The following is an 18,353-nucleotide window of genomic DNA, read 5'->3' as shown; positions in this document are numbered from 1 at the left end:
AGCTATTTACCCTGTTCCTGTTGTTATTTCTATCTGGAAGTGTAAACAGGAGGCTGGCTGTAAATGTCTAACCTGGAGCCCATCTATCTCCTGCCTCAGAACATCAAAAGGTTATTGCTAATCACAAGGAACAGACGCCTCAGGTCAATGATTGGAGTGCTTTCCTACGTATGGGAAGGTGCAAGAATCCGGGTTCATAGAAATTATGTCTTAGAAATGCACCTTAACTATCTAATGCCAATATCCAAAGTGCAGAATGCCTCCTGTTTTTCATCCTGAATTACCCTCAGGGAGCACTGTGGGCTGCTGTAGCTAACGGCTGCATCCTTGTAGAACTGGGATGGTGGGCAACATTGTTCACTGGAATGGCAGGCAAAATTCCCTGTCCACAAGCACTTATATGAATTAAGGATTCCTAAAACTCTCAGAAATATAAAAACTAACCCAAATGTTTTTCAAGTTCATGTGATCTGAGGTAATCTTTGGTAAATAAAAGCTAGTTTAAGTTTGTTGGTTTAATTAAAATAGGTATGTCTTCAGAGTTATCATTAAAAATATCTCTCACAGTTGTGGCCTCTTCCGTTGCGGAGCACAGGCTCCGGACCCGCAGGCTCAGCGGCCATGGCCCACGGGCCCAGCCACTCCGCGGCACGTGGGATCCTCCCGAACCGGGGCACGAACCCGCGTCCCCCCAATCGGCAGGCGGACTCCCAACCACTGCGCCACCAGGGAAGCCCAAGACACACAACTTTTATTCCACCCGAGTACACTAGCTAAATAAGTTCATGTTGTTTCTGTTACCAAATTTGTTAGCAAGAAAAACAACTTGGTATGATGAAATTTTCATGTTAAGAACAAGTGAATTGGGACTTCCCTGGTGGTCCAGTGGTTAAGAATCTGTCTTGCAACGCAGGGGATGCTGGTTCGATCCCTGGTTGGAGAACTAAGATCCCACATGCCACGGGGCAACTAAGCCCACGTGCTGCAACTACAGAGCCTGTGTGCTCTGGAGCCTGTGCACCACAAGTAGAGAGAAGCCTGCACCCCACAATGAAAGATCCCGTTTGCCGCAACTAAGATCCAACACAGCCAAAAATAAATAAATAAATAGTTTTTTTTAAAAAAAGAACAAGTGAATTAAATAGACGTAAATGGAATAGGAGTCTTTAGGTAGGGCTTCCCTGGTGGCGCAGTGGTTGAGAGTCCGCCTGCTGATGCAGGGGACACGGGTTCGTGCCCCGGTCTGTGAAGATCCCACATGCCGCCGAGTGGCTGGGCCTGTGAGCCATGGCCGCTGAGCCTGCACGTATGGAGCCTGTGCTCCGCAACGGGAGAGGCCACAACAGTGAGAGGCCCGTGTATCACACACACACAAAAAAGAGTCTTTAGGTAAAACACTTCAGCAATTATTTTATTTTATGGCATGTCTACTTAAATAGTTTCCATTATTTAACTTAAATTCGTCCCCCCAATCGGCAGGCGGACTCCCAACCACTGCGCCACCAGGGAAGCCCAAGACACACAACTTTTATTCCACCCGAGTACACTAGCTAAATAAGTTCATGTTGTTTCTGTTACCAAATTTGTTAGCAAGAAAAACAACTTGGTATGATGAAATTTTCATGTTAAGAACAAGTGAATTGGGACTTCCCTGGTGGTCCAGTGGTTAAGAATCTGTCTTGCAATGCAGGGGATGCTGGTTCGATCCCTGGTTGGAGAACTAAGATCCCACATGCCACGGGGCAACTAAGCCCACGTGCTGCAACTACAGAGCCTGTGTGCTCTGGAGCCTGTGCACCACAAGTAGAGAGAAGCCTGCACCCCACAATGAAAGATCCCGTTTGCCGCAACTAAGATCCAACACAGCCAAAAATAAATAAATAAATAGTTTTTTTTAAAAAAAGAACAAGTGAATTAAATAGACGTAAATGGAATAGGAGTCTTTAGGTAGGGCTTCCCTGGTGGCGCAGTGGTTGAGAGTCCGCCTGCTGATGCAGGGGACACGGGTTCGTGCCCCGGTCTGTGAAGATCCCACATGCCGCCGAGTGGCTGGGCCTGTGAGCCATGGCCGCTGAGCCTGCACGTATGGAGCCTGTGCTCCGCAACGGGAGAGGCCACAACAGTGAGAGGCCCGTGTATCACACACACACAAAAAAGAGTCTTTAGGTAAAACACTTCAGCAATTATTTTATTTTATGGCATGTCTACTTAAATAGTTTCCATTATTTAACTTAAATAAGTTAAAGTTAATAATGGACATTTATTAAATATTTAGATCATTTTCAAATAAAATAAAATACTGAAACATTAATCACTGAACATAAGTTAATCCACTTTTGGTTTCCTTATACAAAAAAAAAAAAAGACCCTAAATATATTTAGGTCTATTAGTAAAAATCTTTTCTGCTACATTGGAAAATTTACTATGAGGAAGATGTACTCCTAGAAATTATGGAATGTATTTATCTCTGCCAATCCATAGAATGCTAGTGTAAGAGACTGTCCACGATTACTCACTTCTTAGTTTTCGCTAGAAATTAAGGATTCTAAGGGTTAAGAATTCTAATTAAGATATGTAATTGAAACTACTTAGAAATAATAAGGGTGAAAGGAAACAACTGTGTATGAAAAGTAGGTAAAGAAAGTAGATGGATTTCCCTGGTGGTGCAGTGGTTAAGAATCCACCTGCCACTGCAGGGGACACAGGTTTGATCCCTGGTCTGGTAAGATCCCACATGCCGCAGAGCAACTAAGCCCATGTGCCACAGCTACTGAGCCTGCGCTCTAGACCCTGTGAGCCACAGCGACTGAGCCCGTGTGCCACAAGTACTGAAGCCCACGCACCTAGAGCCCATGCTCCGCAACAAGAGAAGCTACTGCAATGAGAAGCCCCTGCTTGCCATAACTAGAGAAAGCCCGCATAGCAACAAAGACCCAATGCAGTCAAAAATAAATAAATAAAAGTAAATTTATATTTAAAAAACCCCAATAGTATGCTCTATATTATGCATTCTCAACTCCACCCCCCCCAAACCGGGCAAAAATTGGTTCTTGGATATAGGCCAAGAAACCTTACATTTCAATGGGATGGATTTCATGACCTTAAGAAAGACATTCTGGGGTTGTAGGAATACAACCCCCCCACCCCCGCCCCATTGGATTTATAATTTTAAGCTTTTTAGGTAATGTCCTAGGAAAGGGAGGTGTTGGCTGGATCAAACGATAAATCTTTTGGCAGTTTTGAGCTTTAACAGGCAGGCCATTTAAGGTGGGCAGGTTCTCCGGGGACACCGCCTTAAGCTGTTAAAAACCATGCCAAAATTTGGTCAAGTCACTTAGTGCAGGGGTTTGAATGGAGTCCTTCTGAGAGTTTTTGCAGTTCTCAATATGCAAGTTGAATTGTTTAGGGGTGAAGTGCACTGATATCTTCAATTTGTCTTGCAATGCATGAAAAATAAGATGGATTGCTGCATGCATACATTAACCACCATATGATAAAGTAAATATAACAAATGTTACTTGTAGAATCTAGTCTGTCCCCAGTCCCCCATTAGAATGTGAGCTCCCGGAGGGCAGGGACTTTTTCGGCCAGGCACAGGGTAAGCAGCCAGTAAGTATTTGGGAAGCGAATACGTGCAAAGCACTAAGAACAACTAAGCACTCAGTAAGTGGAAGCGTTCATGAGTCTATTGTTGCGGGAAACCCGCAAGTTCCGGCCTTGGAAGTGAGGCCGAGGGTGCGCGCGCAGGCCCGGCGTGGTCGCTCTGGCCGCCTGTCGCCTCGGCTCTGTGGTGGGTCCTCCGGGCCACGGAGCATGCGCAGGGCAGCGACTGTGGGGATCGCTATGGCAGCGGCGTCGCGCTGGGTCGGGCCTCTGCGCTGGCTCCCTGGCAGGGCCGCCTCAGCCGCCGCCGGCACCACTTCCTCTCTGGAATGAGCGGGGTCTGCCGCTGCCGCCGCATCCCGACTGTGGGCCCGCTCCGGGATCATGCCCCTGACTGCCTACTGCTACCTGCGTGTCGTGGGCAGGGGCAGCTACGGGGAGGTGACGCTCGTGAGGCACCGACGGGACGGCAGGCAGGTCGGCGGAGCTGGGGCCCGGCAGAGGATGGGAGCAGGCAGGGATTCGCCGAGGGCGCCGTCCAAGGGCTGGGCCCAGATATTCTGAAGGGGACGCGCCTCAGATGGCACTTCTTCTGGGAAATTGTCCCAGACCATCAAGACTAGGCCAGGCCTTCCTGTCATATGCGCCCCGAACTCCCTGGCATTCTCTTTGTAGTCGTAATTGGTGTGCTTAATCTGCACACTTTCCCCCAACTCTCGATAGTTCCATGAGAGCGTACACTCCCAGGACCTAACGGCGGCGCCTGGCAAGTATTCCTCCTTCAGTGAAGGGCCCCATACCCCGTCTGACCTGGAGACCTCTGGACTCGCTCAAAACTCAGCTCGTCACCTTCCCTCCAAACCTCCTCTCACGGTCCGCATTTCAGGGAGTAGCACCACCAACCAGCCAGTTGCCCAAGCTGGACACCTGGGAGTCGTTCTGGGCTCCCCCCCTTACCTTCCCCCACTCCCACCCCCTTATTCGTCTGTCCACTAAGCCAACTGGCCTCTTCTTCATCTCCATGGGTACCTCCCCCATCCAGGACATCACTGTCTCTAGCTAAGCTGTGGCCATGGCCTCCCGCTTGTCCTCCCTGCCACATGACTTGCCCTTCTCCAGTTCATCACTTTCATTGCAGTCTCAGTGATCTTTCTAAAACGTGCCTCAAATGTTGCGCTTTATCCCATTAGCCTCAGGATAATGAACCATTTCATAAATATGGTTTATAAACCATATAATGTACAAACTGGGACAATTTGGAAACTGAAAGGAGACACTATTTATAATTACATCAGGACAATGGGACTGCCCCAGACAAACTGAGAGGAGATGGCCCCATAAGTATAAGGTCCTCTCGCCTCTTCTGCCTTGTCTCAGGTGCTGGTCACTGTCTGGAACACAAGCTCAGACATAAGAGATTTATTCAGTGGTCAATGGGGAGGGGGGATTTTTTTGAGCTGAGGATGGGGTACTAGCTGTAATAATAACCCCTCACATTTCAGCAGTAGTTTGTTTACATTTTACAAAGCACATTTATGCTTTGTTACAAAACACATTTATGATTGTGTTTGTTGAATAATGAATTGTTTGGTGTGTCGGTTGAGGGCAATGTATTAGGTGTTGGAGGACGTTGTTTTGTTTTTTTTGAAGTGAGAATAATTTTGGATGTTGAGGATAGGTGATGTTTAGCCTTATTGGGCCTTGGATCCCTTGGAGTATGTAATGGAATCCACAGACCCATTCTGTCTGCAGATGTACATTCAAGTCATATTGTATGCACCTTTGTAGGGGGAGCTTAGGGGTTAAAGAATCTCTACCACAGATTTTTTGGTTAATTCAGTGGTATGTTAACATTGACTCATTTTTAGCCATTAATGAAATTGTAAAATGCAGATGGAAAGTATAATTTTTTTGTGACCCCCTACCCTGCTATAAATCTAACTTGTAAAAAGTATCATTAGTGGTAACAAGTCTTTTTCCCAGTTTTGTGCTTTGTGAATAACAAAATGAATAGGTTATGTGGCAGTCTCCAGAAGGTTGGTTTTGAGGACACTCAGGATAATCCTTAAATACTTTTGAATCTATAATACTGTATGTTTGTTTGCATATTGTAAAAACATGTGTTTTTTTTGTAGTATGTCATCAAAAAACTGAACCTCCGAAATGCCTCCAGCCGAGAGCGGCAAGCTGCTGAACAGGAAGCTCAGCTCTTGTCTCAGTTGAAGCATCCCAATATTGTCACCTACAAGGAGTCGTGGGAGGGAGGGGATGGTCTGCTGTACATCGTCATGGGCTTCTGCGAAGGAGGTGATCTGTACCGAAAGCTCAAAGAGCAGAAGGGGAGGCTTCTGTCCGAGAGTCAGGTGGTGGAATGGTTTGTTCAGATCGCTATGGCTCTGCAGGTACTGTCAGGACTCATAGCATCCCACTTGCTCCAAGGTGACAGAGAGATGCTTGGTGGATTTTAGGAAAATGCTTCCCCAAATGCTTAATGAAAAAAAAAATTCTTTTAAAAATCCATTTATGAAGTGGACCTAGTTCCTCTTGCTGTAGCACTGAAGTGTTTCTGAATGAGTGATATCTGTATTGAAGCAGACATGGATTTTGTCTGATTGCTGGGAAAGACAATTCTCTATTCATTTAATATTTATAGCAAAATCCATTTTAAGGGCCCTGAATTGACAAAGAGCAAAGAATGACCATGTTTGTTATCAGTTGGTCAGCTGCATCATACTGAAAGGTGGTTGGGCTAATTCATCTGCCTAAACTGTGGGGCTTTGGGCTTTAACCCTGCTGTGGTGGCAGAGTGAGTAGAAATGTGAAACATGTTTGTGTTTTAATATACACATATTCAAAAGTGAGACTGTTTATGGAATATCACTCTGATATTAGAGAATGTATCTTAGGATTTAAACAATAAAAGTGATATTGTTATAGTTGAAAATATTATTAAGCTGAAGATTTCATAAGTCTGAGAGGAATGTGCATCTGACCTTGTATAAGTTGTCTTTCTACCTTCAGTGAAAGTTTGTAAGCACATTTTTTAACTGGGTCCATATAATTCTAGACGGTATGATTGTCAAGTCACCAGGGAACAATTGTGAAGGAAGCTGGGAAAATTAATGCATGGAACTTAATTTCTTACTTTGGAAAGTTGTAAATTAGACTTTTTATTTAGAGATTATAAAACAATAGTGGGGTTTTTTTGTTTTTTTTTTTTAACAATAGTGTTTTGATGTGTAGGTAAGGCTCATCTAAGAGTATAAGGCTCTTTAACTTATACAGTTGTTGATGGTATATAAGAAGTCAGGTATAAATAAGTCAGGTATTAAATATTTATATTTAATAAAATTTTATTTTTCTTCAGTATTTACATGAAAAACACATCCTTCACCGAGATCTAAAAACTCAAAATGTCTTCCTAACAAGAAAAAACATCATCAAAGTGGGTGACCTAGGAATTGCCCGAGTGCTTGAGAACCACTGTGACATGGCTAGCACCCTCATTGGCACACCCTACTACATGAGCCCTGAATTGTTCTCAAACAAACCCTACAACTATAAGGTAGGATTCGGCTGTGTTTGCCAGCTCACCTTGTCTCTACAGCAGTATAATTTTAGAACCCATCAGAATAGTAAGTTAGAAGAATTCTCTGTGAATTGGTTTAAGGAAAATGTTTTTTTTTTTAAGAGGAAAACTGTAAATAAGGCATTCTGACATTTAACCATTTACTATTTTTTTTTCCTAGTCTGATGTTTGGGCTCTGGGATGCTGTGTTTATGAAATGGCCACCCTGAAGCATGCTTTCAATGCAAAAGACATGAATTCTTTAGTTTATCAGATTATTGAAGGAAAGGTAAAGAATATTCTGGAATTAATTGTTTTTAATATTTGGAGCAAGGTTACTTTAGTGCAGTTTTGAAAGTAGCTACTGAGAAAAGGGAGTAATCATATTGGGTGGATAGTTAAGAATGGTGGGTCCTGTCTGTGGGGAGGGTTGAACTGGAAGAGAAGGGATTGATCGTTTCTTAATATTAATTTATAAGGGTGGCTTAATGGCTCTGAAGAATTGGCTTCTTGAAAACCAGTATCTTATAGACACAGGATGTGCAGGTGCCCTGAGGCTACTGGTAGCTTCACCTAAGCGGTTAAATGAGCCCTGTTTAAAAGGAGTCTACTCTGTTTGGACTTCCCTGGTGGCTCAGTGGTTAAGAATCCGCCTGTCAATGCAAGGGACACGGGTTCGAGCCCTGGTCTGGGAAGATCCCACATGCCACGGAGCAACTAAGCCCGTGCACCACAACTACTGAGCCTGTGCTCTAGAGCCCGCGAGCCACAGCTACTGAGGCCCACGCACCTAGAGCCCATGCTCTGCAACAAGAGAAGCCACAACAATGAGAAGCCCGCGCACCACAATGAAGAGTAGCCCCCCGCTCACTGCAACTAGAGAAGGCTCACGTGCAGCAACGAAGACCCAACACAGCCAAAAATAAATAAATAAAATAAAGATTTATTTTAAAAAAAAGAGTCTACTCTGTTTGAACTTCTTACTCCTTTGATAATCATCACAATCACTAGTAACCAGTTAAAAATTGCAGAAAGCATTATGTATGATAGATGCTAGAGTGACCAACTTTATGTGTCAATTTTATGAGGCTAGTCGCCCCCTGCAGTGTCAGGCATCCTCACACCGTTAAGTTTTAAGGCTGTAAATCACCTACTGATTTTAACATTATACCAAGACTCATTTATTTTTTTAATTTGAAAAAAACACAGAAAAAGTAAAATTTGCTCATAATTCCACTTCTTAAAGAATCAAACAAGAAAGAGGTGAACTTCCCCTGTTTCCATCCATTTCCATCCCTTGGAGATAACCATTGGTAATGATTTGGCGCATAGCCTTCCTGACTTTTCCTGTCTTTATAACTCTGGGTGTGTATGTTAAAAAAGTAACTGAAATGGAATCAGGCTATACACACTGGTACACAACGTGCTTTTTTGACTTAATAAATGAGGGACATCTTTCCAGGTCAGTACCTGTAAGTCTTGTATTTTTTTAAAGGCTGCCTGGTATTTTATTAGAAGGGTATACCATACTCTATTCCACAAGTACCCTATGAATGGCCATTTACATTGTTTCCAGTTGTTCACTATTATAAGAACAATACTGCAGTGAATATCCTGGTACATAAATCTTTAGGAACTCATGCTCTTATTTATGAAGGAGAGGGTCCTCAAATGGGGCTGCTGGTTTGAAGGATATATTTTATAATTTTACAACTTGCTATTATAACCAGGATGCCAGATACACTTCCTGTAGACTAATATGCTGGTTATTTTCTGCTGTGGATAATGATTTAAAAAATATATCTTGGGAAACCTCTACCTTCTTTTACTTTTCACAAGACTGTTAGTCATACTTATGGTATTATTTCTCTTTGTAGCTGCCACCAATGCCGAAAGATTACAGCCCAGAGCTGGCAGAAATAATAAGAACCATGCTGAGCAAAAGGCCTGAAGAAAGACCTTCTGTGAGGAGCATCCTAAGGCAGCCTTACATAAAGCGCCAAATATCCTTGTTTTTGGAGGCCACGAAGGCGTAAGATATTTCCCTTGCAAATAGGTCAGCTAAATAGATGGAATAAAAGAGGGTGGCTTTTATAATTTTCATGTATGAGAGTTTATGGTGAGTTTTTTAAAAACATGAAGTAGAATTGCATGATTAGAACAAATGTTGAGATTTGCTTAATTGCTAAAATCAAAAATCTAGAGAACCATTGGAGTAATCACTTTCACATTCCTCTGAGAGTTCCAAGACATATTGAGTACGATCCTTTTAAAAGGATGTATGTTTTATTTATTTATTTATTTATTTTGCGGTACGCGGGCCTCTCACTGTTGTGGCCTCTCCCGTTGCGGAGCACAGGCTCTGGACGCACAGGCTCAGCGGCCATGGCTCACGGGCCCAGCCGCTCTGCGGCATGTGGGATCTTCCCGGACCGGGGCACGAACCCGTGTCCCCTGCATCAGCGGCGGACTCTCAACCACTGCGCCACCAGGGAAGCCCAAGGATGTAGGTTTTAGAAATCATATTAAAATGAGAGATCATCTAAGAAGCCTATTATTACATTATGTACTATGTAAGATAATAGTCACATTTAAAAAATAAAGAGGTTCCCTCTTTACTCATATAACTTCTCAAGGGGATAGAATTCCTTCTTTGACTTTCAGGTCCTACCTGCATAAATAGCTGTTCTAGGATCTGAGACTTAGAGTTGGACAAGACCTTCACAGTCCTTGTCTTTTGACATGTTAAATTTGGGAGGCAATGCTAGAGAGGCCCTGGGGGATAAAGAAGGGTCATATTTTTGTTTACATTGCCTATAATTTCCTACCTACAGACCTTTGGCTTTCTGCAGCTCTGGTCTTCATGCTCCCCTTGAATTCTCCAGAGGTTTAGCTGCATTGGAAAATGTCACACTTAAACAGTTGGGGATATTATTCCTGTATACATTTATTCTGCAAGTCAAGGCCAAGTATACCAATCATTTTTACTTTCAAATTTGGCAGAGCAATTGTGGTATTATTACAAATGTGAAACTTGAAGATGAAAATTATCCTGGCACTTCTAATTGTGAGGCAAGTTTTCATAGGTTTTAAATTTTAGAATAATATTGTATTTACAGAAGAGTTGCAGAGATAGAACAGAGTTTCTGTATAACCCTCACCCAGTTTCTCCTATCAGCATCTTATGTTACCATGGTACATTTGTCAGAACTAAGAAAACAACATCAGTATCTTATGTTGACTAAATCCAGACTTCACTTGGCTTACACCAGTTTTTCTACTAGTGTCCTTTTTCTGCTTCAGGATCCAGTCCAGCATACCATATTACTCCTCATTTCTCCTTTGTCAACTTGGGTCTCTGACATTTTCTCACTTTCTTTGTTTTTCATGACCTTGATTGTTTTTGGAGATTACTGGTCAAATGTTTTGTAGAACACCCACTGGTTTTTAGAAGACTCCTATCTATAAAAGGAGCAGTTCTATGGGAATTCCCTGGCAGTCCAGTGGTTAGGACTCCACGCTTTCACTGCAGGGGGCCCGGGTTCAATCCCTGGTCAGGGAACTAAGATCCCACAAGCCACATGGCACAGCCAAAAAAGAAAAAAAAAAAAGAAAAGAAAAGAAAGAAAGAAAACAAGCCGTTCTAAGAGGGAGTGTAACATGTATGCACACTTCCTCATATACATAGAAACCTTTAACCTTCACTGTATTGATAATAACTTTTTCTTCTTTTCTTCCTCATAAAGAAAAAACTCCAAAAATAATATTAAAAATGATGACTCTAAATCCAAGCCTGTGGCTACAGTGGTTTCTGGAAAGGCTGAATTAAGTCATGAAGCCGTTCCCCCTCAACCACACTCTTCTGAGGGCTCCAAGACATATGTAATGGTACGTCTCATTCTAAAGGATATGTATTCTAGAAACTGTATTAAAATGATAGGTTACCTAAGCTAGTTATTCTATGTGAAATGACTAAGCTTCATTAGATTTCTGTTGTGTAAGTAGTTTTGTATTGTAAAGAAGGAATACTGGTGAAGTATTCAAAGTGCCTATTAAAATGTTCATGAAGTCAGTGCTGTAATAACTTTAAGAAGTTTTTTTTAATTGAGGTGGAATTTATATAACATAAAGTTAACCATTTTAAAGTGAACAATTAATTGCATTTAGTATATTCACAGCATTGTGCGACCGTCACCTCTATCTCATTCCAAAACATTTTCATCACCCCAAAAGGAAACCTCATCCCATTAGGTTGTCACTCCTCCTCCATCCAGCCCCTGTAAAACACCAGTGTTCTCTGTATGTATGGGTTTGCCTATTCTGAATATTTGATATAAATGGAATCATACAATATGTAACCTTTTGTGTCTGGCTTCTTTCACTTAGCATGTTTTTGAGGTTCATCCAGGTAGCATATATCAATACTTCATTTATTTTTATGTCTAAATAATACTCCAATACAGTTTGTTTATCCATTCATTCATTGGTAGATATTGGGTTGTTTTCACCTTTTGGCTTTTGCTATGAACATTTATGTACAATGTTTGAGTATCTGTTTTCAGTTCTCTTGGGTATAATATCTAGGAGAGTAATTGCTGAGTCATATGGTAATTCTATGTTTAACTTTTTGAGGAATGACCACATTGTTTTTCCTTTGTGGTTGCACCATTTCATGTTTTTATCAGCAATCCCTGAGAATTCCAGTTTCTCTACAACTTCACCAACTCTTGTTATTTTCTGTTTTTCTGATTCTAGCCATCCTAGTGGATGTGGAGTGGTATGTTATTGTAGTTCTGATTTGCATTTGACTAATGACATAGAACTTGTTGGCCATTTGAATGCCTTCTTTGGAGAAATATCTATTAAGCCTGTTGCCCATTTTTTAATTGGGTTTTTTGTTTTTTATTATTGAGTTCTAAGAGTTCTTTCTATATTATAGATACTAGACCCTCATCAGATATATGACTTACAAATATTTCCTCCCGTTCTTTAGGTTGTCCTTTCACTTTCTTGATAATGTCCTTTTATGCACAAATGTTTTTAATTTTGATGAAGTCTAATTTATTTGTTTTTTACTTTTGTTGCCCATGCTCATATCTAAGAATCCTTGCCAAATCCAAGGTCATGAAGATGTATGCCTATGTTTTCTCCTAGGATTTTTATAGTTTTAGCTCTTATATTTAGGTTATTGATCCATTAAAAATATTTTATTATGGTAAAATATAAGTAATATAAAATTTTGTACCATTTTTTAATTAATTAATTAATTATTTTCATTTTGTACCTTTTTTTTTTTTTGTACCATTTTTAAGCATACAATTCCATGGCCTTAATTACATTCACAGTGTTGTGCAGCCATCACCATATCTTCCAAAACCTTTTCATCATTCCAAACAGAAACTCTGTACCCATTAAGGTCTAACTCCCCATTGCCTCTACTCCCAGACCCTGGTAACCTCTGATCTACTTTCTCTGAATTTGCCTGTTCTAGATACCTCATATAAATGGAATCATATAACATTTGTTCTTTTGTGTCTAGCTTATTTCACTTAGCAAGTTTTCAAACATTATCCATATTGTAGCATGTATCAGAATTTCATTCCTTTCTATGGCTTTATAATATTCTGCTGTATGTATATACCACATTTTGTTTATCCATCTGCTGATGGACATTTGGGTTGTTTCCATCTTCTGGCCGTTGTGAATAATGCTGCTATAAACATTAGTGTACAAATATCTGAGTCCCTACTTTTAGTTCTTGGGACAGATACCTGGGAGTGGGATTGTTGGGTCTTATGATTATTCCATGTTTAACTTTCTGAGGAAACTGCTATTTCATTTTGAGTTGTTTTTTTTTTTTTTTCCATATTGTAGCATGTATCAGAATTTCATTCCTTTCTATGGCTTTATAATATTCCGCTGTATGTATATACCACATTTTGTTTATCCATTCATCTGCTGATGGACATTTGGGTTGTTTCCATCTTCTGGCCGTTGTGAATAATGCTGCTATAAACATTAGTGTACAAATATCTGAGTCCCTACTTTTAGTTCTTGGGACAGATACCTGGGAGTGGGATTGTTGGGTCTTATGATTATTCCATGTTTAACTTTCTGAGGAAACTGCTATTTCATTTTGAGTTGTTTTTTTTTTTTTTTTTTTTTGCGGTATGCGGGCCTCTCACTGCTGTGGCCTCTCCCGTTGCTGAGCACAGGCTCTGGACGTGCAGGCTCAGCAACCATGGCTCGTGGGCCTCGCCGCTCTGCGGCATGTGGGATCCTTCCGGACCGGGGTACGAACCTGTGTCCCCTGCATCGGCAGGCGGACTCCCAACCACTGCGCCACCAGGGAAGCCCCTTGAGTTAATTTTCTAATATGGTGTGAGGAGTGCTATAATAACTTGGAAGCATGTTTTCATTCAGGGTGAAGACAAATATTTGTCCCAGGAGAAACCCATAGTCATTGGCCCCTTGAAGACACCCCCACGTCTGAAAGGCCACACCTACAAACCAGACATAAGCAATACTGCAGAATCGCTAGCCACGATCAGTAGGGTGAATATTGACATCTTACCTGCAGAAAGGAGGAACTCAGTGAACAACAGCTTAGTTCAAGAGAATCAACGAAGACACTTAGATGCCTCTAATGAGCTAGAAGGTAAATGTATTATTTCTCAAGTGAAAGAGAGGCTGCAGGATAACACTAAATCCAGTGCTCAACCTGGAAACCGAATTTCCACATGGTCCATTGACTATGTCACTGGAGAAAGGAATGACCCAGTGAAGCCTCTGCAGCCCCTAAACAAAGACCAAAATTTATCAAAGGACCAGGTGAGTGACATGCACAAGGTATTGGTTTCAGAAAGAAGACTGGAAAGTGTGGTTACAAAGGTGTGGGTTGTGTTCTTTGGTTGTGCTTTTAGTTGTGGTTTTAGGAAAATCAGTTGTTCCCATATAACAGTTTAAACATGACAGAACCAAAGGATAGGACCCAAGGAATTCTTAGATCCTTTCTGTGCCCTCGTGTAGGGTACTTGCCATTTGCCATTAGTGTGTTTTTTCCTATTTCTACATCATTCTTTTGTAAGTCCTGCAAGTCAATGGACAGTTCCAACAATTAGGTAATATCACATTCCTTCTTGCTTTTAAAAGTTAGTGGATTTGTCTGATTTTTTAAGTTAAGGAATTAAAAAAACATATTTTATGTGTTGGAACCAAAGGAGAAGGAAGAAGAGAAGAAAAGGAACGGAACAAAAGGATTTTGATACTGAGAGACTATTCTGAGTAAATTTAAAGGGTATCTTCTACTTGAACATGGAAAGAAGCCTAAATTAGATGAAGCATGGTAATAGCTAAGGATTAGAAAGAAAGCCAGAACATTTGATTAACTTCACATTTTTATTTGTAAAATATTTAAAGAATATATTTAATATATATATTGACTATATTTTTATAATCTCTATATATTTAAAGTTTATATATTACATACATTTTCATATTTAACACTTTTATATAAATATATATAACTATTTTGTATGTCTATAGTCAAATGTTTTTATTTATTTTATTTATGGCTGTTTGGGTCTTTGTTGCTGCGTGTGGGCTTTCTCTAGTTGCAGTGAGCAGGGGCTACTCTTCATTGTGGTGCACGGGCTTCTCATTGTGGTGGCTTCTCTTGTTGCGGAGCACGGGCTCTAGGCACGCAGGTTTCAGTAGTTGTGGTACGTGGGCTCAGTAGTTGTGGCGCACGGGCTTAGTTGCTCCACGGCGTGTGGGATCTTCCCAGACCAGGGCTTGAACCCGTGTCCCCTGCATTGGCAGGCGGATTCTTAACCACTGTGCCACCAGGGAAGTCCCTCAAGTGTTTTTAATAAGGTTTTGTTTTTATAGAAAAGTATAAGTATGATGCTCTTTTCATTTAAACTCATTGAATTGAAACCAAAATTTAGTCTTAAGCATTCTCTGGACACTGGAATCCTTAGTACTTTATAGATAAAATTATATATGTCCTGCTTGTTCTGCTTGACTGTCAAATTATATTCAAGTTTGCTTCTTTTATTTTTTTCCATAACTATTTAAAAAAATTTTAAAGTGCCAATTCAGTGGTTTTTAGTATATTTATAAAATTGTACATTCACTGCTATTATCTGTTTCTAGAACGTTTCCATCACCTCAAAAAGAAACCCCATACTCAATACTAGTCACTCTCCATTCCTCCTTGTCTCTAGCCCTTGGCAACCATTGTCTGTATGCATTTGCCTATTCTCAATATTTCATATAAATGGAATCATACAGATATGGCCTTTTGTATCTGGCTTCTTTTATTTAGCATAATGCTTTCAAGGTTATATCCATGTTGTAGCCTGTACCAGTATTTCATTTCTTTTTATTGCCAAATAAATTCTACCGTATGTATATTTCATATTTTATTTATCTATTCATCAGTTGATGAACATTTGAGTTGTTTTCACTTTTCACTGTGGATAAAGTTGCTTTGAACATTCATGTACAAGTTTTTGTGTGGACATATGTTTTCAGTTCTCTTGGGTATATACCTAGGAGTGGAATTGCTGGATCATATGGTGACTCTATGTTTAACTTTTTTTTTTTTTGCAGTATGCAGGCCTCTCACTGTTGTGGCCTCTCCCATTGCGGAGCACAGGCTCTGGACACGCAGGCTTAGCAGCCATGGCTCACTGGCCCAGCCGCTCCACGGCATGTGGGATGTTCCCAGACCGGGGCACGAACCCATGTCCCCTGCATCGGCAGGCGGACTCTCAACCACTGTGCCACCAGGGAAGCCCTATGTTTAACTTTCTGAGGAACTGCAGAACTGTTTTCCAAAGCAACTATATCATTTTACTTCCCATCAGCAATGTATGAGAGTTGTAATTTCTCCACATCCTCACCAACACTTATTTTCTGTGTTTTTTGTTTTGTTTTGTTTTGTTTTTGATTCTAGCCATCCTGGAAGTGGTATCTTATTGTGGCTTTGATTTGCACCTCCCTAATGACTAATGTTGTTGAGCATCTTTTCATGGCTTATTGGCCATTTTTATACCTACTTTGGAGAAATATCTATTCAAATCCTTTGCCCATTTTTAAATTGGTTTATTTATCTTTTTATTGTTGAGTAGTAGGAGTTCTTTATCAGTTACAAATGTCAGTCCCCTATCAGATATAAGATTCAAAAATACTGTCTCCCATTCTGTGGATTGTCTTCACTTTCTTTTTAAAGTATATTTTATTTTATTTTATTTTGACTGCGCCATGCAGCATGTGGGATCTTAGTTCCCTGACCAGGGATCGAACCTGTGCCCCCTGCAGTGGAAGTGCGGAGTCTTAACCACTGGACCACCAGGGAAGTCCCATCTTCACTTTCATTTTTTAATTATTTATTTATTTTTTCTTTATTACTTTTTTGGCTGTGTTGGGTCTTAGTTGCAGCACGCGGGGCCTTCGTTGAGGCGTGCGGCATCTTTCGTTGTGGCGCGCAGTCTTCTCTCTAGTTGTGGCACATGGGCTCCAGGGTGTGTAGGCTCCAGAAAGCGTGGTCTCTGTAGTTTGCAGCATGTGGGCTCTCTCGTTGAGGCGTGCGAGCTCAGTAGTTGTGGCGCGCAGGCATAGTTGCCCCACAGCATGTGGGATCTTAGTTCCCCAACCAGGGATTGAACCTGCGTCCCCTGCTTTGGAAGGTGGATTCTTTACCACTGGACCCCCAGGGAAGTCCCCCATCTTCACTTTCTTGATGGTGTCCTTTGGAGCATAAAAGTTTTAAAATTTGATGAAATCTAGTTTTGTCTATTTTTTCTTTTGTTGCTTCTGCTTTTAGTGTCATGAAGATTTCTCCCATAATTTCTTTTAAGAGTTCATAATTTTAACTCTTACATTTAGGTCTGAGATCTATTTTGAGTTAATTTTTGTGTGTGATGTGAAGAAAGGGTTCTACTTCATTCTTTTGTATGTAGATATCCACTTGTCCCAGTACCATTTGTTAAAAGATTATTCTTTTCCCATTGAATTTTCTTGGGACCCTCATTGAAAATCAGTAGACCCTAAATATGATCATTTAATTTTATACTCTCAATTCTGTACCACTGATTTTTCTATCCATATGTCAGTAACACAATTACTGTAGGTTTATAGTAAGTGTTTTGTTTTTTTTTTTTGGCCATGCTGCGCGGCTTACAGGATCTCAGTTCCCTGACTAGGGATTGCATCCGGGCCACAGCAGTGAAAATCCAAAATCCTAACCACTAGGCCACCAGGGAATTCACTGTAGTAAGTTTTGAAATTGGGAAGGTTAAGTCTTCCAACTTTATTCTTAATTTTCAATACTGTTTTGGCTATATGGGGTCCTTTGCATTTCCATATGAATTTTAAGATTAGCTTGTCAATTTCTGCAAAAAAGCCTGGGGTTTTGACAGGGATTTTATTGAATCTGTAGATTATTTGCAGATTATTGCTATCTCAATATGTATCTTCCAACTCATGAACATAGGATATCTTTCTATTTTCTTTAGGTCTTCTTCAGTTTCTTACAATGATGTTTTGTTGTTTTAAGTGTATAAGTCTTGCACTTCTTTTGTTAAATTCATTTCTAAGTATTTTGTTCCATTGGCTTCCCTTGTGGCGCAGTGGTTAAGAATCCGCCTACCAGTGCAGGGGACATGGGTTTGAGCCCTGGGCGGGGAAGGTACCACATGCCGTGGAGCAACTAAGCCCGTGCACCACAGCTATGGAAGCCTGCGTGCCTAGAACCCATGCTCCACAACAAGAGAAGCCACTGCAGTGAGAAGCCTGCACACTGCAACAAAGAGTAGCCCCTAAAAAAAAAAAAAAAAGAGTAGCCCCTGCTCACCACAACTAGAGAAAGTGTGCACAGCAACGAAGACCCAACGCAGCCAAAAATAAAGAAATAAATTTAAGTATTTTGTTTCTTCTGATACTATTGTAAATGGAATGATTTTCATAGCGTTCATTGCTTGTGTATAGAAATACAATTAATTTTCAGATATTGTCTTTATATCCTACAGCCTTACTTAACTCATTTATTGGTTCTAATAACTTTTTAATAATGGACTCCTTAGAATTTTCTGAATACAGTATCACATCATCTGCAAATAGAGATTTTTCCTTTTCAATCTGGATTTCTTTTATTTATTTATTTTTTCTTGTCTG

At 40.7% G+C, this 18,353-nt stretch overlaps 1 protein-coding gene across 3 annotated transcripts in view; it reads left to right on the top strand.

Annotated features, from left to right (window-relative positions):
• The first annotated feature begins 3,833 nt into the window (after positions 1 to 3,833).
• Positions 3,834 to 18,353, top strand: part of NEK4 (NIMA related kinase 4) — a 33,033-nt gene continuing 18,513 nt past the window's right edge. Inside the window, exons 1-7 of one of the 3 annotated variants that reach the window (XM_024746479.1) lie at positions 3,834 to 4,077; positions 5,740 to 6,006; positions 6,972 to 7,169; positions 7,354 to 7,461; positions 9,050 to 9,204; positions 10,919 to 11,060; positions 13,596 to 14,003. In XM_024746479.1, coding sequence (XP_024602247.1) covers positions 3,934 to 4,077; positions 5,740 to 6,006; positions 6,972 to 7,169; positions 7,354 to 7,461; positions 9,050 to 9,204; positions 10,919 to 11,060; positions 13,596 to 14,003 — 1,422 coding nt within the window. In that variant the 5' untranslated portion in view covers positions 3,834 to 3,933. Of the gene's footprint in view, positions 4,082 to 5,739; positions 6,007 to 6,971; positions 7,170 to 7,353; positions 7,462 to 9,049; positions 9,205 to 10,918; positions 11,061 to 13,595; positions 14,004 to 18,353 lie in introns of all 3 variants that reach the window. The other 2 variants (XM_024746480.1, XM_024746481.1) reach the window with 2 other exon arrangements.

Source organism: Neophocaena asiaeorientalis, unplaced genomic scaffold, assembly GCF_003031525.2.
Source record: "Neophocaena asiaeorientalis asiaeorientalis breed wild unplaced genomic scaffold, Neophocaena_asiaeorientalis_V1.1 scaffold251, whole genome shotgun sequence".
Lineage (NCBI taxonomy): Eukaryota > Metazoa > Chordata > Mammalia > Artiodactyla > Phocoenidae > Neophocaena > Neophocaena asiaeorientalis.
The sequence above is the reverse complement of the archived record's forward strand: the minus strand, read 5'-3'. Positions and strand labels throughout refer to the sequence as shown.